The sequence below is a fragment of the Adiantum capillus-veneris genome, chromosome 2, assembly GCF_014529385.1.
Source record: "Adiantum capillus-veneris isolate H3 chromosome 2, ASM1452938v2, whole genome shotgun sequence".
In the NCBI taxonomy this organism is placed as follows: domain Eukaryota; kingdom Viridiplantae; phylum Streptophyta; class Polypodiopsida; order Polypodiales; family Pteridaceae; genus Adiantum; species Adiantum capillus-veneris.
The window spans coordinates 5,393,570-5,419,699 of record NC_140932.1 but is presented as its reverse complement, the minus strand read 5'-3'; the positions used below and the strand labels follow the sequence as shown (position 1 = coordinate 5,419,699).

Genomic DNA, 26,130 nt, shown 5'->3' with positions numbered 1-26,130 from the left:
GGGGTCTTTGAACAACCAGCGAGTATTGATTCTTTATGATCTAGGATCCACGGATAACTTCATCTCCCTGGATACTGCAGAACGTTTGTGCCTTACACCGGCTCAGCTTGGCACACCGGTTACATCCGGATCGGCATTCGAGGGGTTGACAACCAATGCAACTCCCGTGCAAGGACAACTCAATCTTCGGATTGGCGAGTACAAGGACCGTGAATCATTTTTGATGGCACCCATCGAGGGATGTGATATCATCTTGGGTATGCAATGACACTTTCACATGACACCTATTCCCGATTATGTGGAAAAGACTCTCACTTTTGATCATGGGGGTAAGAAAATAAAGATCCAAGCTGATGCAGGAGATTGGCAGTTCCCAATTGTAAGCCATATCTCCATTAAGAAAGAAATGAAGAAGTGTGTTTCTGCTTACTTGATTTTTGCACAGGATAAAACTAGTAGGGACTCTCTCTCTAGTCTGGAAATTAAGCGTCTTCAATTTATTGAAAAGTACAAGGATTGTTTCACGGAAACACTTCCTGATGAACTCCCTCCGGTACGCCCGGAAGATCACCGCATAGATCTCATACCGGGTAGCTCGCCTCCCAATCAACCCCCTTATCGGGTAAGTCTTGCTCAGCAAGAGGAAATTTTGAAGCAAGTCAACGAGCTTCTAGAGAAAGGGTTAGTACCGCCCAGTTCTTCACCCTACTGCTCTCTAGTTCTACTGGTGCAGAAGAAAGATGGCACGTTTCGAATGTGCATAGACTATCGGTCTTTAAACAAGATCACGATCAAGAATCGCTTTCCGATCCCCCGGATTGATGATATACTTGATAAGTTGCAGGGTGCACGTGTCTTTAGTCGCATAGACTTAAAGAGTGGGTATCATCAGATACGGATCGCCCCTGAGGATGTCCATAAGACTGCTTTCCGCACAACCTTTGGACTATATGAATTTTTGGTAATGCCTTTCGGCTTGACCAATGCTCCTACGACGTTCAATCGCATGATGGACCGCATTTTCAGCCCGTATCGAGCTTTTACGGGAGTATTCTTTGGCGACATACTCATCTTCTCTAAGTCAGAAGAGGAACATCGGAAGCACTTGGACTTAATGTTTCAAGAATTGCGAAAGCATGAGTTGCATGTGAATGCAAAGAAGAGCGAGTTCTTTCTCTCAGAGATACACTATCTCGGCCATAGTCTCTCACAATCGAGTGAGTATGGATCCTGCCTAGATCCGAGTGGTAGAAGATTGGCCTATTCCCACTACGGTACATGATGTACGTAGCTTTCTGGGATTATGTTCGTATTATCGAAGGTTTGTCCGAGGATTTGCTCATGTAGCAGGACCACTTCATGATTTGACAAAGAAGAAGATTCCTTTCAGATGGGGATCGAGACAACAAGGCGCTTTTGATCGGCTCAAGTACTTGCTAAGCCATGGACCTATTTTGATAGTGCCTGACTTAAGGAAACCATTTGAGGCGATGCTTCAGGCGATTGCATCGGAGCAGTGTTAAACCAGGAAGGCCATGCAGTGGCTTACGAAAGCAGACTGCTTAAGGATGCAGAGTTGCATTTATCAATCTACGAAAAGGAACTCTTGGTTGTGATTCACGTCTTATCCAACTGGAAGCACTATCTTCTAGGAGCGGATTTTGTGATCAAGACTGATCACCAGAGTTTGCGGTATTTTCTTACGCAAAGGAAACTATCTAAGAAGCAGATGAGGTGGACAAACTTTTTGTCTATGTTTCACTTCCAGATCCTTCACATGGCTGGGAGTAAGAATGTAGTCGCAGACGCATTGTCTAGACGGCCAAGGGTGAACGCTATCACTTCGGTGTATCACCAAGAATTAGAAGCACTGCCGGATTTGTATCCGAATGATCCAGACTTCTCCACCATTTGGGGAAAGCTACATCGCGGAGAGAATGAGTTTCCCTATTCCATTCGGGACGGTTATCTCTACCACCACTAGGCCATATGTGTGGTGGAACCAATAAGAAAGAAGATCATGGATGAAGCACATGGAAAGATATTTCTTTTGGCCTAGCCTTAAAGCAGACATTGATAAATATGTCAGGGAATGCTTGGTTTGCCAAAAAGTGAAGTATGATCGGCATAAGACGCCTGGGTTGCTACAACCTTTGCCTGTGCCTAATGAACCTCGGGAAAGTATTGCCATGGACTTCATCATGGATCTCCCTAGAACTCAGACTGGAAATGACGCGATCTGGACCATTGTGGACAGGTTTAGCAAGCAAGCACACTTTATACCAGTCAAGAGAACGATCAAAGCAGATCATATGGCTAGGGTCTTTCTAGCACAGATCTTTAAGCATCATGGAATGCCTAAGTCTATTGTGAGCGACCGAGATCCTCGCATGACAAGAAATTTTTGGCATGCCTTGATGGATAATCTTGGTACGAAGTTGAATTTTTCATCTGCCTACCATCCTCAAACGGACGGGCAAAGTGAGATAGCCAATTCCACAGTATTGGATATGTTAAAATCTTATGTGTCAGACCGGCAATCTGACTGGGAGAAATATTTGCCTCTTGTCGAGTATGCGTATAACAATACCATACACTCATCGACGGGGAAAGCACCTTTTGAGATTCTTTATGGTAAGCCTTTGCTTCCACCCATCCTTTTAACTAAGGATAAGATCTTTGCAGCAGATGAATTTGTCCGGGATTTGGACACCGCCTACGGGCAAGTTAGGAGAGCTATCCTACGCTCTCAGGAAAAGCATAAGAAAGTTGCAGACAAGCACCGAAGGAATCTAGACTTAACAGTCGGACAATTAGTCTTACTCAAGTTTGAGAAGGCAAGACTTAAGAAACAAGCGTCTCATAAGGGGAAGATGGTAAAACTTTCTACCCGTTATTATGGGCCGTTTAAGATCACTGAGCGAGTGAATGATGTCACCTTCTGATTAGAGCTACCGCCTAATTGGAGGATCCATAATGCTTTCCATGTCAGTTTACTCCGGCCGTATGTGGGACCGCCTCCAAGCCAGCCTAGTGCTGAGGAACCTCCTGAGGTTGAGGAAACGAAAGAAATACTCCAACCGGAGCAGATAGTAAGTCATCAGGAGCGGTCTCTCAAATCCGGAAAGATAACACGGAAGTATTTGGTTAAGTTTAAGAACTATTCTAATCTAAATGCTCAGTGGATGACGCAGGAGGAATTAGCAGCTTATCCCGAGATACTGGAGGTATATGTCCAAGCACTACAGTTGAGGTCAACTGTTTAGAAGCCAGAGGGATGTTGCTAATTGGACTATTTTGTTATTTTTAATGATTAATCTCTTTTTAGGATATTTTATTGTGTGCACTAAGAACTGTTAAAAGATTGTAGCTACGGGAACTGCCATCAAGAACGGACAACTCTGATGTGTCATTTGATGGGTGACGGTAAACATCGCGAAGGAGTTTCCGTAAGTTCCGTGGAAAGGGCCGGGTTACGAGTGCCCCTGATGCGTCACATGATGGGTGACGGGTGCATCAGTAAGGGGGCATCCCGTAGGCTAAGGAGGAAATCCGAACTGAGTAAGAAAATACGCGTAAGAACGCAAGCACAAGAATAAAGATGGGTTCAATGACGCTTTTTATGAAAAGCAGGAACAGTCGCGGGAGGACAGATGTTTTCCCGCGAGGAGTCTGTGTCTGCATTGCATTTGTGTCGTGTCCTGCACCCGGGGACGCCTGGAATGTGTTGTGTAGCATTGTTTTCATTGACTAAGTGAGTTTTTAAAGTTTGAATAGGTTCACACTTTATTTTATTAAAGTGGCCGGTCACTTTTAAGTGACCGGGCCTTTATTAATAAAATAAAGCAAGTACTTCAAAAAAAGGCAGCGCTAGAAAAGCTACGCATAGGGGGGGGCTGAATTTGCGATCTTTCTCTCTCCTCTCTCTAGGAGCGCTGGCTCTGCTTTTTGGATCCCTATTCCTGCCGGGTGTCAGACCCTATAAAAGGGTAGCCAGCGTTTCAGTTTGGAAGAGCCGGAAGCAGCAGAAAAGCACCAGCGCTGGGAATATGGAGTAGAGTCTTGCGACAGGATTTGCAAGTGTTCGCGTGACGACTGAGTACGGAGGTCGATTCTCCGAGCAAGAAGCGACAGGTATAAGGTGTTGATATGCATTGAGAATTGTTGCTCTGTGTGGTTTGTTTTGCAGGAATCTCCTGTCTTAGGGGAAGGCCCTTCATGAGAAGTACGGCTTCACGCCTAAGTCCCTTACGGGAAAGTACGGCTTCACGCTTAAGTCCCTTATGGGAAAGCACGGCTTCGCGCCTAAGTCCCTTACGGGAAGGAACGGCCTTGTGTCCAAGCCCTTTACGGGAAAGCACGACCTTCGGGTCTAAGATTACAGAACGGAGGGGTTTCCTCGGGTTCTCGTGCTTGTATAAGAATTCTCCCTGAATAAAAGAATACTCTTAACGGGGGGGGACCAGCCCATGTTCTGGTCCCCAATACTGTGTCGATCTTCTCCCTTCTCTCATGTTTTTCAAAGAATTATAATTTTCAGATTTTCTAAGTGCTCGTGTATGCTCCCGTTTTGTGACAGTGACAAAGATGAGACAAGTTCGAGATGAAGTCAATATTCAGTTTGGTATATATAAGATCGTCAGGGGCAGTAATAGTGCCATGACATGGGACTTAATTGTTTGAGCTTTGGATGCATAAGCACTACAACAATACATTTCCTTCTGCCGGAGTTTCTACAACTACTTTTGGTTTTATTTTAAATGAGAGGGAATGTCACGATTTTGACGTATTCTTTGTCTTTGTATTACCTTCTTCACTTATTCTTTTGTAGATACGAAGACGTACTAGATCAGAGACCCTGTCCTCGAAAGGATGTGTCTCTTCGCCCAAGAATCGCACCTATTCAGGGAATAACCATGCCTCTTCAGCGAATGGCTGCACCCTTACGTTGAAAGTTCAGGACTCTACAGCAGGACAAGGCCATTGGCCTAGAGTCATGTCTGTCACAAGACGGGTCCCACATGCCAATAGAAAAGAACAGACTGAACAGACTTTTAACACTTCAATAACAACCGAAACTGAAAGAGAGAGAGAGCGCGCACGCGACACGGAGTGGCGGAACTCCACCCCAGAGAGTATTGGCCCCAAACCTTGGTGCCCCTTTGAGTATTTCTTTATATTGCATCATCAAAGTACAAGCCGGTACTCCATCCTCTACACCTTCGTCCAGAAGCATACATAGAATGAGTCCATGGCCTCATATTTAAAGGCACTAGGCCCAAAAGCAGTTTACATAAAAAGCCTTAAACTCAAAAGCATCTGATACAAAAGCATCTTGTCCAAAAGCTGCCAACGTAAATTATGGAAATCCATATAGTGCCACGTCAGCACCTGTGAGTGCAAATCATGGAAATCCGTATTGGCTGTCAACGTGAAACGTGGAAATCCGTACAGATGGCCACGTCAGCAGTCAGCACAACATCTGGGTTGTTCGTACAATTGCCACGTCATTAGTTTTTGCTGCTTCTACTTAGGGTTTAGGCCCCTCGGTCGGGATCTGCAAGTCGGCTCCGTTCTTCAGTGGCTTGACACCTCAGCAATTTGTGACATGTCTCTTGACCTACGGTCATGTCTTTTCATCGTGTCTCTGCGCATAACAATATAGAATGTACTCGTATAAATAGAATTTATCACTTAATACTGAAGCCAGAGGACATAGAGAGAAATAGATAGAGAGAGAGAGAGATATAGAGAGTGAGAAGATCGACACAGTACTGGGGACCAGAGGATGGGTTGGTCCCCCCCCCCCCCCCCCCCCCGTAATAGTATCTTTACTATTACTGAGGAGAAGCCTATACAAGCACTTGAACTGAACGTATTACCACATTCGTTCTAGAATAAGACTTGATGGTTCTTGGAAGCCTCGGCTTCCTATTCCTAGGGAAAAACCCTGATCCAAGGAACTTCCGTTTCTTATTCCAAATCCTCGAGAATCAAGGTTCTCGCCTCTAGATCTCACCTTCTAGACTCAGGGCATGACATCCGTGCAACTCTTTTCCTACTCTGTTCCAGAGTCCTTTTTCAGGCAGAACAACTACTTGGAAATCTCAACTTCCGGATCACAACTTGACAGACCACCTCTCTTTGATCCGTGGATCTACTACCCAAACTCGGGTAAGAAACCCTTGGGCTGAACTAGCTCTAGTTTCTCAGTGCGCTTTCTCCTCCAGAGGCTCATGCCTTCCTCTGCTCCTACTCCCTCGCTAAGAGGAAGTACACCTCCAAACACATACTTAGAGATCAAACATGAAAATCGTTACCTTCAAAGTATCTACGCTCGAAATGCAACTCCGTTCTCGAAAAGCAATTCCTCGGAAGAGATCTCTACATAGAAAATCCTCTCTTCCAATCCTACACACAAAAGAGGTGTGTTCTCGGGTTCCTTCTCATAAATCAGCCCCGTCTAGGACTTGTATTGGTTGAAAACAGAGAAAAACAGAAGCTTGTCGCGATGGAAACACGCTTCGTAGGCACTTGTTCGTGAGGGAACTCGTGCAATGGGTCCTTGCGACATCTCGTGCACTTGGGGCAGCCATAGGTATCACCGGCAACGTCTTCTTTGCGGATGAAATATGCAGCAGCATCTCCTCCTTGCAAAAACTGATCTCCTCCTCTGAGTGAGGGCATGTGATGCTTTTATAGCTCCTAGCCACGGCATGAACAGCTGAGCGTAGGCTGCTCGTGTAGAGATCGCGGCCGTTTTTAAAAATAAATTAAAAAATAAAAATAAAAATAAAATTATTATTATTTTTCCGCAGTTTTGCCAGAAAGACAGAGAGAAAACACTGGCTGATCTGTTGCCTTATTTATCAGATGGCTGCCCACTTATTAAGTGGGTGGCTGGCGTATTTTAAAAATAGTCTGAACTTGCCCAAAAACTCAATAAAACCTTATAAGTAAAAAACAATGCTTTCACAGCACTTCCTAGGCGTCCCTGGATGCAATCACATGCACAGTTGCAATGCAGACATAGACTTCCTCTCTGGTATGCATCTGCTTTCCTGAAAAGCAATCCGTCTTTCTCAAAAAGCATCTGTTTTTCCTCAAAGTTTCCTCTGAACCCATCTTCATTCAAGTGCTTGCTTTTCCTTGTGCACAATTCTAACACAGTTCGGAATTTCCTCTCGACTATGGATATTCCCTTTCCGATGCACCCGTCACCCCACCTTGTGACGCATTAGGAATACCCATCACCTAGTCCTTTCCTACCGAACTTACGGTACAATCTCCTTCGTGATGCTCTATGTCACCCATCCTATGACGTATCAGAGATGTCCGTTCCTGGATGCCCATCCGCAACTCACATCGAGCCGGATCACAAAAGGTGCATCAAAACAGTTCAGATACATAGTTAGCCTAAGTCTATTGTTTTTGATACCGATCCCAAATTTAAGAGTTTGTTTTGAAGAGCAATGTGATTGGTTAGTGTTGACATCGCAACAGTCTCTACATCCGCAATATCCATCGGTTATGCATCCACAAGCATCAGAAGCAGTCAACATCAGAAGTCCAGAAAGAATCCAAAGATAAGCTCGGCAGTTGTACCTCACCTCTAACAGGGGGAATGTCACGTGTGCACTTCACTTGCGCTACGTGGACATGCTTCTGCTACAGTCTATCATGAGTCTTAGTTTAGGACCTAGCATGCACCTTTATGAGCCTCTAGCAAGACGTGCATGTCTAGGCCGGTCATAGTTGCATACCCTCTCTTGCACAGTACAACATTTTAGCACAGAGGCAATTTACCGCGTGTGAACCACCTCTAGCATGTCACTTGATTTGTTAAGTTATTTTCAACTAATTATTTGCTTGGTTGTCACGTGCACATCTAACCCTATGTGCATGTGGACAAGCTACTTCAGGTCTAGGTTTCAAGTCAGCTTAGGAAGTGTTCTGGCACCTTTGTGAGCCTGTGCGCAGCCCGTGCATGTCCAAGCACTTAGAGTAGCTACATATCCTCCGGTTGCACACAGTATGATCATCAACATGACAGTCAGTACCCATCATGAGCATTTTACAGTGCACAAAACCTTTGTTCCCAATTTATCTATTTTTCACTTGTTATTTAATAAGTGACTTTTGTTGGAAAAGTGGGTAGGGCAATTTTGCTAACTTAGTATATAAGAAACCTAGTGCTAGCACTTTCTGGCGGAAGAGGCAACAAAAGTTCTAGTGACTTGCAGTGCATCTTCTCAGCAAGACCGGTAGGAGACTTAGCGTTTTCAGCCACAAGACCAACCTTGCGTTTTTGGACATCCCAGATCAGCCAGCGTTTTCAGATTCTAGCCTTGGCGTTAGCAAATTGCAGATCAGGCCTAGCGTATTTGCATCTTATAGATTGCCTAGCGTTTTGCAGTTTTTAGCAGTTCAACCCTAGCGTTTTTCAGTTTTCAGCCCGTCCTCATCGTCGTCATCATTGTCGTCGACATCGTCGGCAAGTCCATTGCATCTAGACCATTGTACCAGATTTGTGCAATCTATAGTATAGACCTCTCTCGCCATAGACAGGGGGACCCTTGGAGGAGGGTTTGAGAACCACCGGTGTCGTCTCTCTCTCTCTCTCTCTCTCTCAGTCTCAGCACCTTCATTCACAGTAGCATTCACTTTGTTTGTGATCATTGCATTCTCTCTCTAAAGGAACGGAAGGTTCTCCCTTCCGTAAGTAAAAGGAACTCTTGAGCACAGTTCGGAGCACTCATCTTGAGCAATATCAACATTCACTTCCGCTGCACCTTACATTGGTATCATAGCTTTGGCAGTGTTCTGTATCACTCGAGGAAAGAACCACAATAATTTTTTTTGCTTGTAGCGGTCGCTCGTAACCCAAGTCCACTGGGGCGTGTCGATTCCTAATTGTGTTTTTGAAGAGTGACAGGTAACCCAAGGAAGAAGGGCTTGTCCGGCCTCCCCTTGTTCCTCTTTTCACTCATTGAGAGCGGACCGTGCACTTAGCGGCCGGCCAATCGACGCGAGGTGGAAAAAAGCAACTTTGGTGTGAGCGCAAGGCCGCCAAGGGGTGCGTCCGTAGGGAAGAGTCGAGCTCGGGTAAGAGAAAAGCCTCTTCAAACACCGATTGCAAAGCTATTGCAAGCTAAGGAACTCAAGAACTCAAGAACCTCAAGAACCTCAAGCACTCAAGAACTCAAGAACCCAAGAACCCAAGAACCTCAAGAACCCAAGAACCTGAAGAATCCAAGTTCCTCGTGAACTTAAGTACCCAAGATCTCAGTGTATGGTCATCACCCTATGCGGAATGGATACTTTGCGTGAAGGCGATGAGCATGGAGGTGGTGAAGAAGAACTTTTCCCACCAGGAGGTTTTTCCGACCCTCCCCCTTCCCCATCTACGTCGCAGGTTGTACCAAATTCTATGAAGGCTTTGGTCAAGACGATGATGGAGATGATGCTACAACCGTTGGGCCACCTTGGACCGCGAGCGAGAGCAAGCGCGCTTGGCGGCCGAAGAAAGAAAGGCGCACTTGGATTGCGAGCGCGAAGAAAGATGGTTAGCCTTGGAGCGTGAGCGCGAGTAAGCGAGCTTGGCAGCTGAAGAAAGAAGGGTAGCCTTGGAGCGTCAGCGTGAGCAAGCAGGCTTCGCGGCCGAAGAAAGACGAGCGGCCTTGGAATTAGAACGTGAGGCACAAAGAGACCAACGCATGCAAGAGTTGGTCCTATAGGTACTTACCTCGAAGTCTGAGCCACTCAAGGACGTGGGCGGATCGTCAGGTAGCACAAGTCGAGAAGCAGATTCCAACAACCTCGCCACTGAGAAGTTGACGTTCAGTAAGTATGACGGTAAGATGGATGCTACTATTATTCACTCTTGGTTGCATCAATTTAATGCTTACTTTGCGATACCAAAAATAGGAAATAGCAAGGTTTTGACGGCAGCCATGTACCTTGCTGGTGATGCCATTAATTGGTATCATGCATGGCAAGAGGCACAACTGATTGCGCACCTTCGACCTTAGTGAAAATCTTTGCCCCATTGAGCCTATCGATGATATACTCAATGCGAGGCATCGGAAACTTGTTCTTGACGGCCATGTTATTCAATGCCCTGTAATCAACACACAAACGAGACAAACCATCCTTCTTGCGGACAAATAAGATAGAAGCAGCAAAAGGACTTACACTAGGACGTATGAATCCTCTGGCCACCAACTCCGTGAGTTGCTTCTCTAACTCTTCTTCCTGAGTCTTGTTCAAACGCTAGGGAGCCTTACTGATTGGCTGTGCCCCCTCCGTAAGTTTGATGTGATGGTCCTCCGATCGCTCGGGAGGGAGACGGAGTGGAAGATTATCCTACAAAAAGAGGTGCTTAAATTTGGTAAACAAAGCTGAATACCTGTTTGGAGCCTGAATACTTTGGGTAACTAGAGAGGCATAGATGAATGCCGCTTGTGCTTCTCTTTGTAATTCATGCTTCGCCTGCACATGAGAAATGAGAGGCAAAGAATGCAGACCCTCCTCACCACGAATGATCATGGGAGAGGTACTGTGGGTACATTTAACCGTCTCATGGTAGGCCGTTTTGGCGATATGGTTGGTGTAAGTGTGCTCATCTTTCTTGATGATATTCTTATTTTTTTTGCATCGTGGGAACAACATGAAAAGGATATAGAAAGGGTTTTAACTCGTTTGGATGAGTGTCAGTTGTACATTGCAGTTAAGTTTTTTTTTCTCACTGAAGTTACTTATCTGGGTTATATCATATTGTAGAAGGCGTCAAGCCAGACCCCGCAAAGGTGGAACATGTACGTAATTGGGATTTGCCCAAAACTGCATATGATGTGTGTTCTTTTCTTAGTTTATGTCAAGCATATAGTTCGCACATAGAGAATTTTGCACGCATTGCCGCACCCATGATAGATGTTCTGAAAGGAGTAAAGACTCGCTAATATCGTGTGGATTTACTCGAAGTAGCTATTGAGGCTTTCGCAACTCTCAAGGTTGCGGTGACAGAAGCGCCGTGTCTTATCCTTGCCTCTTGGGACGACCCCTTTGAGGTATGAACGGATGCGAGCAATGTCGCCATAGACGTTGTGCTTCAGCAGCATGGCCGTCCAGTTGCATTTCTTAGTCGGGAGCTAAATAGTGCAGAACAGAACTATTCAATTTATGATAAAGAACTTCTGTCTGTCATTCACTCTCTCAAGCATTGGAAGCATTTTCTGTATGGTAGAGAGTTCACAGTTACAGATCACCAAGCCCTCAAGTGGCTCCAGTCTATGCCTAGTGCACATTGGAGTGATCGCCAAGCACGGGCCTCAAATCGCCTATTGTGAGGAGACGAGCAAGACCCTTCTCAGGGAACTCTATCATAGAGAGATTTCTGGGAGGCAATTGCCACTATCAATTTATAATAGATTGACAGATGAACACGAGTCTACCCCTATAGAACGTCAGATTCAAAACTTTGCCTAGGTTCCGGAGGAAGATGCGCGATCTTATCTCCTAGAGGCCTGGAAAGATATCGAAAATATCAGAAGAGGTTGCTCGACAGGGGAATGGTCATAATTTTTTGAACAATTTGGAGGTTTGTTTGAGTATGTGCTTGGAAAAGCTAACCCTGTTGCAAATGCGTTAAGTCGCAAAGGACAGATCCTGGCTCTCTAGTCAAGATCCACAGTTTCTCTTCAGGGTGTGTCTTTCGACAGCATGAAGAACCAATATGCAGATTCTGAGTTTGGTGAGCAATGGTTGCAGGCTCTTGGATCCCAAGGGCCTAGCAACTATCTCATTCGTGAAGGTTTGTTGTATTTTCGTCACCATCTATGTGTGTGGCCCTCTCTCATGATAGCCATATTGCACGATGCACATGACTCTCAAGGGTGGGCACGTTGGAATGTTGTGCAATCTATAGCATAGACCTCTCTCGCCATAGAGAGGGGGGATCCTTGGAGGAGGGTTTGAGAACCACTAGTGTCGTATTCTTCTCTCTCTCTCTCTCTCTCTCTCTCTCTCTCTCTCTCCCCCCATGCACGACGCCTGGTCAGACTACTGACCATGGAGGAGATTGATGAGATCTGCCAGCCGCCGATGTTGGATCTCTTGTGATATAGCTATCCCAGCTAGCTGTTTAGCTGCTTAGTTAACACCTAGCAGTTTAGGATTCCATAGTATTTTATTTTGTCATTCTGTCAATTTGTCATCTTGTTACTCTGACTTTGTATCAGATCCACCACATTGTAACTTGCTGGTCTCATAGGTCACTTTGGCCTTTTGAAGACGTTAATATAACATTTCATTTCATTTTCTCTCTCAGTCTTAGCACCTTCATTCACAGTAGCATTCACTTTGTTTGTGATCATTGCATTCTCTCTCTAAAGGAATTGAAGGTTCTCCCTTCCGTAAGTAAAAGGAACCCTTGAGCACAGTTCGGAGCACTCATCTTGAGCAATATCAACATTCACTTTCTCTGCACCTTACATTGGTCGTGACTTCCTCTGCACCTTACATTGGTCGTGAGGGCTGAATTGGGGCTGCTCGACCCAGCCTTATGCACCTATAAATGCATGCCTTTGGGCACTAGAGGAAGCAGAGGAGGCAGCAGGAGAAGAAGGGCCAGAAGCCTCAGGGTTTGCAGGGTTGGAACACCAAACGTTTTCAGCCTCCTCTCCATCAGCGTTTTCAGCCTTTAGCACCAGCATTTTCAGCCAGAACAGCCAACAGATTTCAGCCCGTCGTCGTCCTCGGCGATAGCATTCAGCGCTAACCTCGTCATGGTTGTAGATCCTAGCCATCAACATCGCTAGCAGTCTCGGCATTCAGCCATAGCCTCGTCATCATCGTCATCGTCATCGACACAGTACCCCAGCATCTAGTACCCCTTGTGTTAGGCTTGGCTTTTGTTTAGCTCAGCATAAGAACTCTCAGAACCAATCAATACCTCGTCGTTGTCGTCATCGTCGTCGACATAGAAGCCCTCAGTACCTCGTCGTCGTCATCGACATAGAACCCATTAGTACCTTATCGTCGGCGTTGCCATAGAACCCATCAGTACCTCGTCGTTGTCGTCGTCGACATTGACATAGAACCCATTAGTACCTCGTTGTCGTCCTCATTGTTATAGACATAGAACCCACCCATCAGTACCTCATCGGCGTTGTGATCGTCGTCGACATAGAACCCATCAGTACCTCGTGGCTGTCATCACCGTCGTCGACATAGAACCCATCAGTAGCCCGCAATATCCATCAATACCTCATCGTCGTCGTCATCGTCGTCAACATAGAACCCGTCAATACCTCAACACCCCGCAGTACCCACTAGTACCCAGTAGTACCAAGCATCGGTAGCAATAGTACCGGTACCCAGCATCGGTAGCATTAGTGCCCATTAGCATCAACTCTCAACATTTCGTCATTGTATCAACATTGTACAAGAATAAAGAAAGTACTTGCTCTGGCAACAGAGCAAGGGGGCCCTTGAGGGTTTGGGACCTGACATTCGGTGTCACGAGGACGTGGCAACTGCTAACTTTAGTTGTTGGTTTCTTTCCAAGGGGTTTTGTTTTATTTTTGAGACCCTCTTTTTGAAGTAGCAAACGGTCGGACATTGTATGGACAATGTGAACGGTAGTTTCACCCGCAGACGGAAAGTTGGTCGGCACTGGAACTCGTAAAGTAAAAGGATGTCTAGGCTCATTTCAAGATCATGTAGGTCCCCCCGTCGCACTTAGCAAGTTGGTGGATACTAGGAGGTGAACTCAATAAAGGCATAAAATCAAGGTGGGATCACCAACAGAAAGTATCCGACAGTTGGGTCACATTGCACTTTTGGATGCGGTCCCAATGAGGATAGATGGTCAGATGACCAGTGGAAGCCCAACAGAAACATCTCCTAAAAATTAGGGAACTGCTATTTTGGGCCGTGAAATGTGTTTGCGTCATCACCTTCGGTATGACCAGGGGAACATTTTATTACTCTGCTACAAAGTCAACTGATGCACCAGTTGAGAGATTTTTAAGCAGGAAGCCCAATGCGGGGAAATTGCATGTATGAGCGTCAAGTGGCACTTTTTGGTCAATTAACCAAGTTTGGGAGAACAGAACTCGTAACTGACTTTTTGGAGCAGTTTTGGAGACTGTTAACACTGATTTGCAGCCATTTCTCTCCATTTTTGAGCTTCCCATGACTTTGCCTAGGTCTAAGGAGCTCATGTTTAGCATTGGAAGGCATCAGATGCGTGTTTACAGGGCTGTTTTGCTGCGTTTTCAGCGATACGCAGGTTTTGACAGTCATGGAAATCTTTCCCTTTTTGCATCTATTTGTTCACAGATACATTACAGGTCAAGGGAAGCAGAGGGGGCACTCCATTTATGCTGGGGGGATGCTTCATTGAGAACTTGTCAGGTTTTAGGGTTTGCAAGTATGAACCAAGATGAGATAGGGAGAGGTCTCACGGTGGTAGATTGGCCACTAGATCTCTTGCGGGAGTGACGTGGGTCTGCCAGGTGACACGCTGCTTGCCGATTCTCTGAGGCGATTGCTTGGATTCTATGACGCATTGATAAATCATCTTGAAATTTGAGCTTGCTTGGTCGTGGGTGGTACGTCAGTGTTGTGGAATAATGCTCATTTGCGGAGGCAAGAGCCTTTTGCACAGGTAAAAGTTAAGGGACAGGTTGCAAGATGCTACTTGGTGAAGTTCAAGAACTATCCACCTATGGATGCAAAGTGGATGGAAGAGCATGAACTGTCAGAGTCACCAAATGTATTGCAGCTTTACCTTGAGGCCTTTGGGTTACAGTCCACGTATGCCCCAACCCAACGTCTGCATAGGAGGGGTAATGATAGAGCTAGCACATCAAACGTACTCATGGATTCAGTGCACCAACAGTGTACAATTTGACAAAAGTATGAAGGTCTTATTAAGTCATTTGTACATATGTTTTGACAGTCTTTCTTGCGGATACATGCGATAATAAAAGGGTGCTTACCACAGAAGATCATCTATGGCATGTATTTATGGCGTGCAATCGAGGACATTTGCGATTTCAAGAGGGGGGTATGTCACGAGGACGTGGCAACTGCTAACTTTAGTTGTTGGTTTCTTTCCAAGGGGTTTTGTTTTATTTTTGAGACCCTCTTTTTGAAGTAGCAAACGGTCGGACATTGTATGGCCAATGTGAACGGTAGTTTCATCCCCAAACGGAAAGTTGGTCGGCACTGGAACTAGTAAAGTAAAAGGGTGTCTAGGCTCATTTCAAGATCATGTAGGTCCCCCCGTCGCACTTAGCAAGTTGGTGGATACTAGGAAGTGAACTCAATAAAGGCATAAAGTCAAGGTGGGATCACCAACAGAAAGTATCCGACAGTTGGGCCACATTGCACTTTTGGATGCGGTCCCAATGAGGATAGATGGTCAGATGACCAGTGGGAGCCCAACGGAAACATCTGCTAAAAATTAGGGAACTGCTATTTTGGGCCGTGAAATGTGTTTGTATCATTACCTTCGGTATGACCAGGGTAGTTTTCATACGTCGAACGGAACCTGTCGTTCTGTCCGGCCGGACCCGTCCCGTCCCGTTCATTTCGTTCTTCGGTTGGAGCGATGGAAGAGGATGATCATAGCAATTGCGGCGGTTGGTCCATGCGAAGGGTGGACGGGTGTGTCATACCACGACATGAGAACAAAGAAGCTTGATGACGAGAGGGCAAGGATTGACAAGTCACTTGAGCCCGTACGTGCGGGTTGGGCAAAGTATGGATGCTCTATCCTCTTCGACGGATGGAGCGACCGCAATAAGAGGGGCATCATCAACATTCTTGTTTCTTGTCCTCTTGGCACGTACTTCTTGCGAGAGGTGGATGCGGGTTCGAGAGGGAAGAAAGTGACTGGGGCATTCATTTGGAAGCACATCCGCCAAGCCATTTTTGAGGTAAAACCGTAAATCGAGCCTTTATGTCTTGAGCAATTGCCAATGAGTCCTATGTTTTAATTTTTAAGTTTTAACTCTTCTTGTCACAAATGCCTCTTGTGTAGGTTGGTGCGGAGCATGTCATGCAAGTGATTACCGACAATGCTTCAAATTGCAAGGCAATGAGTAAGAGGCTAGAGAAGGAATTTCCATCCATAGTATGGACTCCATGTGCCTCTCATTGCCTTGACCTTCTCTTTGAAGACATAGGGGAGCTAGGTTGGGTGAAAGATATCCTCAACCAAGCACTCTCCATCATCAATTTCATCAATGGCAAAGTGAGGGTGCTTGCCATTTACCGCACCTACTCCGACCTTGAGTTGAAGAAGCCATCGGCCACTCGCTTTGCCGCCATGTGGCTACTTCTAGAGCGGCTCTATGATGTGCAAAACAACATACAAAAGACCATGGTCTCCGATGAGTTTAAGGAGTGGATGAATGGAGAGTCTGCCGCTTCCCAACAAGATGCAAAAGCCATCCAACGGCTTTGCTTGCGGGAGGAGTTCTGGCAAGAAATTAAGGGTCTTGTCGTTGCGATCTTGCCCTTGTACAAGGCTCTCCGCATGACCGACATGGAAGGGGCAACTATTGGGCTTCTATGGCACTTCATGGAGGAAGCTTACAAGGAGATTGAGAAGTCTACAATCCTAGATGGGGCTCCCGATGGAACACGGTATAACTACATATTTATTATTACATAATACATTCTCTATATATCTAAATTCTACATGCTTGTTTCTGTACTTAGTACATTTCCTCTCTCTTCTTGTAGTGATTACCTCGAGGACTCTCCCAAGAGAGACGACATTCTCCTCCTAATCACAAAGCGGTGGGATTGGATGAAGAGACCTATCCATTACTTTGCGGCTCTCTTGCATCCGGCTTACAAGAAGCCCGAACTCTTTGCAAATCAAGAGCTTATTGAGGAGCGCAACAATTACCTCTTTAAGGTGCTAAAAGAAGAGGACATTGGAGCATTTCTCCAAGAGGTAATCAACTATAGCGACCAACGAGGCACTGCATTTACTTCCAACTTGTGTTGGAAGCGGCAATCCTTGGTGAAGCCTTTATTTTGGTGGGAGAGCTTTGGCTATCAATTGCCTACTCTCAAACGACTTGCTTTGAGGGTTCTTGGCCAAGTAAGCGACAAGCCTCAAACTTTTACATTTTGTGCTTAATCTCTTCGACTATAGTCTCTTATAGCTTATGCCTCTCTTGATGTGTTTTAGGATTGCTCATCGGGAGCATGTGAGCGTAATTGGTCCGCATACTCCCTTATCCACACCAAAATCCAAAACAAGCTCTCAAGGAAGCAATTAGAGCGACTTATCTATTGTCGCTCCAATTTACGCATGTTGCGCTCTATGCATGAGATGCCTATGGCTCGACAGATATAAATTATATAAATTATAATCACGACTCACTCCATTTTCTATACTCTAGTCTTTAATTAGTTTGAATATACTAATTATGTTTTCATTGTCCAATGTTGTAAATGTCAAATAGGTCAACGTGGATGAGCTCACACTTACAATTGACACTCTAAAGAGTGTCAATAAAGAGCAAGACCCTGAGGAGCAAATGATTTTTCGTGAGCTCTACTTGGAGCTTGAGGAGATTGATCGCCGGGTTTCTCGCACACGATCATGCAAGAAGGTCGTCATCCATGGAGTTACATCGGCTACAAGAGGCAGAGGTGCCACGGCTACAAGAGGTAGAGGCAAAGCATCAACAACACCCACAGAGGCTCCTAGGACCTATGTGCGACGAGGCTCCGGAAGCGGCTCTTGTGCGGTGGCCATCACTATGAAGGATAGAGAGCCTCGAGAGCCAGAGTATGATGATGAAGGCAACCTCATTAGTGATGGAGATTATGAACCGTCATCCTTCGACTCTTGTGAGGAAGAGGATGATGTTGATGAGCAAGGCTCGGAAGAGGAAGATGATGAGAGCACTAGTCAGCGTCAGGATTTGCTAAGCACCCCTTATTTGCAATGGACAACTTCATTTTACTATTGCCATTCCGCATGGCATGGCAAATTTTGAAAAGGCCATTCCAAAGCCTCTTTGAGACACAAACCACCATTCCAAAATTTTGCATGACAAAAAAATTTTCATGACAATTATACTCTAGGATTAATTGCAAAAGATCAAACTAGCAAAATTTTTTAAAATTTGACTAGACTTGATTAGATATAGCGTCATTGGTCAAGTAGTCCACATGTGACCCAAAAATTGAAAACAAAAAGCTAAAGGAAAGCGCTAGAACAGCCTTGGCAACACCATGTAAGTGAGAAAACCATAATCTCACAACGAGAAAACCCAATAAAAAGATACATCATCTTCATATCATGTTGTCTTTACATATCCACTCCTCCTATTCTTCATGCCCTTCCAAGCCTCAAAGCACTCATTCCATAAGACATTTTCTGGATTCACTATAGCCTATTATCCTTCAAATTAAAATTTGGGTGTAAGCAGGTTTCAAATTGATGTCTGGACTTCGTAGCCAAGCCACAAGGCACCTTGGTCCTTGGCACTTTCCCCTAAATTGTTGGGCCCAAGCCCCATTGAGCTTTAGCCTTTGACTCTTTGAGGGACCACGGACCAAGGTTGGACATCTGAGCACTGGAGCAGTGAGCTTTAACCTTAAAGTTTGAAGTCTATAGTGTCTTTTATAACTATTTAACATATATATAAATATATTTATCAAAATTTGTTTTGGACAAGCGATTTTTGTGGATGCCATTCCGTAGACAATATACTCAAAATCCTCCTAATCCACGTGGATGGGCGATTTTCCATTCCACCGTGCTGTGGACATCTTGGTTCCTTCTTTGCCGTTCCTATGACAATTTGAAAGCCTTTGGCATGGTGGATGGCTGTCAAATCCTAACGTTGGCACTAGTGACTAGTGACTTTACTATTTAGTCTCTCTATTATGGTGTGCCACTTTTTGAGTACTTTGTAGCCTTTGCCACTTGGTTCCCCCACTTTTTTGTATCCCCCCACTTATTTGTATCCCTTGCCACTTTTTGAGTACTTTGTAGCCCTTGCCACTTGGTCTCTACTTATCAAATTTCAATGATCATTTTGGTTTATGTAATGCTCATTCTCTTAGTCTTTGAGTCTTGACTCTTTACATTGTAGTATTGTAATTACTAACTTGTAATCTATACAAATGTCAAGTTTCTATAAGTAAGTATTAAGGCCTAGGACTTAGACCCTTAGATTTGAGAATTATTTGTTTTTTTAAATTTGAACGTACATAACGTCATCGTACATCATAAATTTTTTTAGTTCGTTTAGTACCGCACATCATCGTACGCGTACAAAACGTACGGGACCGTACGAGACTACTATGGACCGTATGACCAGGGGAACATTTTATTACTCTGCTGCAAAGTACATTGATGCACCAGTTGGGAGATTTTTAAGCAGGAAGCCCAATGCGGGGAAATTGCATATATGAGTGTCAAGTGGCACTTTTTGGTCAATTTACCAAGTTTGGGAGAACAGAACTCGTAACTGACTTTTTGGAGCAGTTTTGGAGGCTGTTAACATTGATTTTCAGCCATTTCTCTCCATTTTTGAGCTTCCCATGACTTTGCCTAGGTCTAAGGAGCTCATTTTTAGCATTGGAAGGCATCAGATGTATGTTTACAGGGCTGTTTTGCTGCGTTTTCAGCGATACGCAGGTTTTGACAGCCATGGAAATCTTTCCCTTTTTGCATCTATTTGTTCACAGATGCATTAGAGGTGTAGGGAAGTAGAGGAGGCACTCGACTTATGTTGGGGGGATGCTTTATTGAGAACCTGTCATCACAGGTTAAGAGCTACGGAGTGCTTGCTTTCCTCTCTATGTACAGTGTGGTGCTAAGAGTGATGGTCGTACACTACACACTGCTCTCTCTCTCCCCTACGTGCAGTTATGTGATGCCCCACAAGAGGGCTCTTCATTTGATTGATGTATAGCTGTGTGGTTTCATGCTTTTGTGTTGAGGCAAAAGCCTCCTTGAGCAAGAACAGGGGTAGCTAGCTGCTACTCCAAAGCAGGCACCGGTGAGGGTCGTAACCTCACCGTACAGGTGCGTTTTCAGCGCTGTGTATGCGCTGTAAATTGAGCCATATGGACGCCAGAACCATTGGGAATAGTGCCCCACTGACAGAAGACAGTTAGAGGACTGTTTGGGACGAAAACAGGGCAAAAACCAGTAAATACAGCGTGCTGAATTTACTGTTTTTGGGTAGGAATGAGAGGGTTTATGCCAGTGGAAGAGAGTTCCAGCAAGGGAATTGATTTCGCGCAAGTTTTGGGGTTGTTATGTTGTCAAAATTTGGTCAAAACAAGTGGTATCTAGCTTGATACATATAAAAGATTTCCAGGACTCTTCTTTGTAATTTACGCTCCTAAAGAATAAAGAAATACCGAAAGGGGCCCCAATTTTGGGGCCTACAGGTTGTCGGCGTCTGCTCGGGGTATTCTAGCTTTTGAGCAATGTGTGTATTCAAGTGTTAATTCCCGTTGCAGGTTACCTTTGCAAAGTGTTGTGTGTGTGTTTAAAGTAAATTTAAGAATTTCGGGTGAAAGCCAACGCCTACCGCCCTGCGGGCCGGTTTCATTCGGTGTCGTCTCTTTTCTCTCTCTCTTGTGTCTCTCTCTTTCTTTTCAGTTCAGTTTGGTTCTTTCAAGTGAAATAAAGTTTCCCTTGTGTTTGTGTGGAGTACTAGATCCGGGCTAAATCCTTAAACACCTTTGTTGCACTTGCCACAATGTTTCTCCAGTTTTTACTTCGGGCTAGCTATTTTCAGTTATGTACTGTCCTCAGAATTGGCACCATTTGGGCGTTTTAAGGTTTTTCAAGTAGCAGAATTTAGCTTCTTTGCAAAAGTAAAGGGGTTTCTGGATTAGTGAGGTATCTGATTCTGTGTCTTATTATGCTGCGCCTTTGTTGTTTTCGAACTTCACGTTTACCCTCATGACGATAGCCTATCCCATGACTGATGCTTGTTATCCATAACGCTTCAAAGCATACCATGCCCTAGTATTATTAAAATATAGCAAATGGATGGCCATTCATATAGTCCTAGACTAGCGATCTCATAACTGATGCCACCCAACTATGCAAACTTGATGTTCTTTGCCTCTGTTTCTGGAAGTATATCATAGGGGAGCATGCCTCTGAATAGATCAACTCATATTATAGTTTCACAAAACTGTTTTGCCGCTTTTAAGAACTTAGATTCCTCTCTTTTTTCCACCAACTGACCTCAATAGATTCAAACCATTCGTGCAAACACACAGTTGGGCCCATGCTCTAGCCTATAGGTGCTCCTTACTAGTTCAGTAGTTTGTTTTTTGTTGGGTGCTTTCATGTGGGGATTGATTGAAGTGAGACTGTGTGTCTCCAACTGGTTAACTTATTTGAAAAATGCAATCCACCATCTGTCTCGAAGAACTCCACACTCGTAAGTTTTTATGTTGGTGCTATTATTTTTTTGATTGCTATATTATATATCTAGGGATATTCCATTTCAGCGGGTGTCTTACTTCAGGTGTTTAGAGATGTGATGGCAAGTTTTCTTAATATGGAGCTGGCTTGTTTTGCAGTCTATTATTTAGAAGACAATTTTCTTCCCATCAAAAACTTTGGTCAGCGAGAAATGTGAATGCCATTAAGGACGTGCAGAAAACATTTGTCAGCTATGGAATTGTATCATCAAATTTGTTCCGACATGCGAGAAGCATCCAGCCTCAAGCAGCATACACGTGGTGTAGGTTGAAGTTTACAGATAGTTCACCAAGCAAACAAAGGGCCATTGAAGCCTGTTTTTGGTTTTTGTCAAGATTTGGCAAGGAGGTCATACATGATGCTCGTCTTATATTCAAAGCAACAGAGCATTCGCTATCTTCTTTGAGAGTAGATGTTACTGCCCAAGGGCAGAAGGCTTGGGAGAGAATATATGGGCAATCTGCCCGACAGAGGTTGTGTATGCAATACGGATTTTATAAGCCTTCCCTTCCTCCTTATAATGTGATTGTTCGTGCAGTAAGCCTTGCGTTTACAAGATCACACATTTCTCTAGGATTGTTGGCTGTTGCTCTTGGTAGCTGCAATCAATGCATTGCTGAAGCTGAACACTCACATGAAAATGAACCTCTGTACAGTTCGTCACAAATGTCACCTCCAATTTTCTCATCTGTGGTTCGTTCTATTTTCGAGTTTGTAGTGCTAGTATCAAGAGCTTTGTATTTGCTGGCTCTATTTTCACCAGCAATTTTTATAGCTCCTCTTGCAGATTCATTTGGAGGGCAGTTTCGTCAAGCCTGGTTAAAGCTTGTGCATCATACCTTGGAGCTGGCAGGTGCAGCATTCATCAAATGGGGGCAGTGGGCAGCAACTAGACCTGATTTGTTCCCAAGGGATCTTTGCTCAGAGCTTTCAAAGCTGCACACTAAAGCACCAGCTCACAAGTACTCACACACCCTTCGGACTGTTGAAAAAGCATTCGGACGAAAGCTGCAGGATATATTTGAGGAATTTGATGAGGAACCTGTTGCATCAGGAAGTATTGCGCAGGTGCACAAAGCAACCTTGCGTTACAGTTATCCTGGCAAGAAGGCCAGACCCGTGCTTGTAGCAGTGAAAGTAAGGCATCCAGGGGTCAGTGAGGTGATAAGGCGGGATTTCATGATAATCAAGGGGATTGCAAACCTGTCTACTTTTGTTCCAGGATTGAGATGGCTGAGGCTTGACGAGAGTGTGCAGCAGTTTGCAGTGTTCATGTTGACCCAAGTGGACCTTGCTAGAGAAGCAGCACACCTTAGCAGGTTCTTATACAATTTTCGGCAATGGAATGATGTCTCATTTCCAAGGCCACTTTATCCTCTTGTGCACCCTGCAGTCCTGGTCGAGACGTACGAGCAGGGGGAGAGTGTTTCTCGATTTGTAGAGCTTCCAGAAAAGACTAGAATCAACAGTGCTCTTGCCCATATTGGCACGCACACACTTTTGAAAATGCTCCTGGTAAGTATATTTTATTTTCTTAACAACAGCTTCAATTCTTGGCTGTCCATTTGGACAAGAAGCAACATTTATGGGGTGTGCGGGTACTGATTATGCTGTACTGCAGTTTTTCCATTCTGATGACAACCAAGGTCTGTAGAAGATGTATTTGTGTGTAGCTATATTTACATATCAAATCCTTTGTCTTCTGAAGGTGTATTGTACAACTGAGATATATGAAAAGAGGGAGAGAGAAAGATGTAATAATGTTTCTCATGAGACGCAAACAATTGAAGAATTGAAGCATCTTCTTAACTAAGTCTCTAGCTAGAAAACAAGAGAGAAAGCTCTTGAATGATCTCGGAGCTATATGCTACTCTATGAAGCTAAATATAAAACTGGCATATTGTAGGTGCAACAGTATCTATATCAGCAGGTGCCTCAAGCATAAGCAATTGTCAAGTCGTTATGCATTGCTCCGCTGATGGCATGATGGCCCGAATATGCTTATGGTAAGGAGGCGGTAAGTGCGGTCTTTGTGGTCCTGGGCATCTCGTTTTACTGACAGCAATGTCGCTGTCCAATCTTTAGAGGGCGGTCTACCACGAGGTAGCTCGTTGGTTGGGGAAGTAGAGGTTGTTGGTGTCACGGGATGGGCACCACCTGCCAACGGAAAAGAACTTAATGAACAACTTTGAGCACTTCAAATACAGACTGAACTGAAACAGATGCACGATACACGAGAAAGGAGTGGCGGAATTCCACCCCAAGAGAGCACTGGCCCCAAACCTTGGCGCCCCTTTCAGCATTTCTTTATATTGCTTGAACTCACTACAACGCCGATACTCTAGACTCTGCACCTCCATGCGGGAGCATGCCAGAGCCCTTGGCTCATATTTAAAGGCCCTTGACCATGAAAAGCAGTTACATGAAAAGCTTTAAACTCAAAAGCATCTGGCCTCAAAAACTGGCGCCAAAAGCTGCCAGCGAAAATCACGGAAATCCGTATAGGTGCCACGTCAGCACAATCATCGCAAAATCCGGAAATCTGTACAGGTTGCGATGTTCGCATGTTAGCGCAAAATTCGGGCGTTTGTACTGGCATGCCACGTCATCAACTGCTACGCAATAGTGTGTGTAGTCCTGCTTTATTTAATCCCTCTAGGTCACTTGGGCCCCATTGGACTGGGTCCCGCAAGTTGGTAAAACTTCTTCTGTTGCTTCTTCTAGGGCTTAGGCTCCTCGGCTAGGATCTGCAGGTTGGCTCCGTTTTTTAGTGGCTTGACACGTCAGCAGTTTGTGACAATTAGAGATGTAGCACTGACATTGAAATAGTCTATGAGGACTTTTGGTGTTGGTAGCATACTCTCTTGCCTCTAGAGTCTCCCTAGAACGCAGCCCAAGGCACCGCTGGCCCTCAGAACTCATGATAGGCGCAATGGTAGTGTGTAGAAAATGGATTTTGGTAGTGTGTGCCATTTGTCCGGTTTGTATTTAATTTCATGCTATCTATTCAAATAACCCGATTCTGATCCTTGAGACTAAGATTGAGTGATGGAAGCCCAAGGCTTGTTGAGGCGTAGAGATAGAGGAGATGTAGAGACAACCAAGACACCGTGTACGGTGTACGCTCCCAAAGATTGAATCATATAGATCACACGTCATGCATATATAGGTGAGACTTAGTCTCGATAGGGCGAGCTATATATAGCTCCAACACTTGTTGTGAAAGGAGGGAGTGTATCAATACTCCAGCCATGTGAAAGCCGACCACATGGACATGTGAGTATACTAGCACCGGTGTTAGGAAAACTGTGGTCTAGCCGGGAAGGTGCATACCTTTATCTGTGAGAGTTCGTGATGAAACTCACAAACACTATGTGAAAACATGTTTATGTTGTTTAAAAACCCTCTTCCTAAAGATGCTTCAAAATCTTAGAGCGTTCGTTATAGAGAAATTGCTAGAATAGGTAGTGGAAGATGCAATGAAGACACTAACTGGCCTCCGATCTAGTCACACCTCGACTCCAATTTGGCTTGATTCCGATCAGATCCTCTGACATAGAGAACACATGCAATGCCACATACATTTACAAGGCAACAATGGAGACTAGAGATTACCGAGGTAGAAAGAGAGAGGACATTTTAGAATGAGAGAAATAATTTCTATCCCCTCTCGCTGCTGCTCACAACCCCCCAACCCACCCCCCCCTCCCCCCCCCCCTTTCCCCTTCCCCCCACGTCCGTGTAGCTCCCCCTGTCTCTCTCCCGCACGCCTCCTACCTTCCGCTTTCCCCTATGGCTGCCATTTGCTACCTTCTCTCCCCTCTTGCTATCGGCTCTCTAGTCCCGTAGCTTGTACTCCGTCCCTTCCTCGTGCTCAACTGTTGCCCTCGCCCTTGTCATCGCCTCCTGCTTCTACACAGCAAACACAGATGGAGGCTCCTGTTCCACCCTAGAGGGACTCCCCAAAAGACCCCTCACCCGACACCGCAATGACCGTCCGCCAACCGTTCTCTTACCGGAAGAGCAAGCGGGCCTTGTAGTTGAGGTGGAGGATCTCTAGGCCACCTCGGTCATCTGCAAGATTATCGGCCCTAGTCCTAGTCGTGGAGAGGTATGCGACATGTTGCAAGCCCAGCTTCTCATCACTTAAGTCGGCAAGATCACTAATGTCAGATTCTCGGACGGGGGTAGTACCAGATCGAGTTTGTGACCCCGAAACGGCGGCTAGAGTGATCGCCATGAGTCCGTTGAGAATACGATTGAGCAAACGAGCGGCTAGATGTCACAAACTGATGACATGGCATGAACACCCGTGGCAAAGACTGTATGGACATGCCGCAATTCGCGCTGACAAGCTTTATGGACGGTCAGAATTTGTGCTACATGCTAACGTGGTAGACAGTGCGAATTTTCGCGTTTTGCATTGACAGGCAGGCTGTACGGTATTCCGTAATTTGCATTGGCTGTTTTTTGGCAGTTTTGGGGATCGGATGCTTTTGGGACAAGTTGCTTTTGAGTTGAACTGCTTTTGGGGCTCTACTTTTGGCATCCCTTTTAAATTTATAAGAGCCCTGGGCCTCACTCTCCAGAGTATCTGGATGCAGAGTGTGAGAGCAGAGGTCCCTCGAGAG

General features: G+C 45.1%; 2 protein-coding genes across 7 annotated transcripts in view; both read left to right on the top strand.

Moving 5' to 3' along the window:
* LOC147462310 (uncharacterized) overlaps positions 1-26,130 on the top strand; it is a 131,324-nt gene that overhangs the window by 48,730 nt on the left and 56,464 nt on the right. For all 6 annotated transcript variants that reach the window (XR_015184347.1, XM_086483455.1, XM_086483463.1 and 3 more), the window contains exon 2: positions 21,598-23,014. Coding sequence is in view for 5 of the 6 variants with exons in the window: in XM_086483455.1 (XP_086339581.1) it covers positions 21,598-23,014 (1,417 nt within the window). In the remaining variant the exon portion in view is untranslated. The remainder of the gene's footprint in view (positions 1-21,597; positions 23,015-26,130) is intronic.
* LOC147462312 (uncharacterized) lies at positions 15,652-17,244 on the top strand. The gene is made up of 2 exons (XM_086525917.1): positions 15,652-16,659; positions 16,759-17,244. Exons 1-2 carry the CDS (start codon positions 16,070-16,072, stop codon positions 17,162-17,164), a joined length of 996 nt encoding a protein of 331 aa, XP_086382043.1. The 5' UTR covers positions 15,652-16,069; the 3' UTR covers positions 17,165-17,244.

Bases quoted from the DNA above. Each gene is read 5' to 3' on its own strand.
- LOC147462312 (XM_086525917.1), top strand. From the start codon at position 16,070: ATGCAAGTGATTACCGACAATGCTTCAAATTGCAAGGCAATGAGTAAG. The intron at 16,660-16,758 runs GTATAACTACAT...CTCTTCTTGTAG, and splicing joins GGGGCTCCCGATGGAACACG to TGATTACCTCGAGGACTCTC.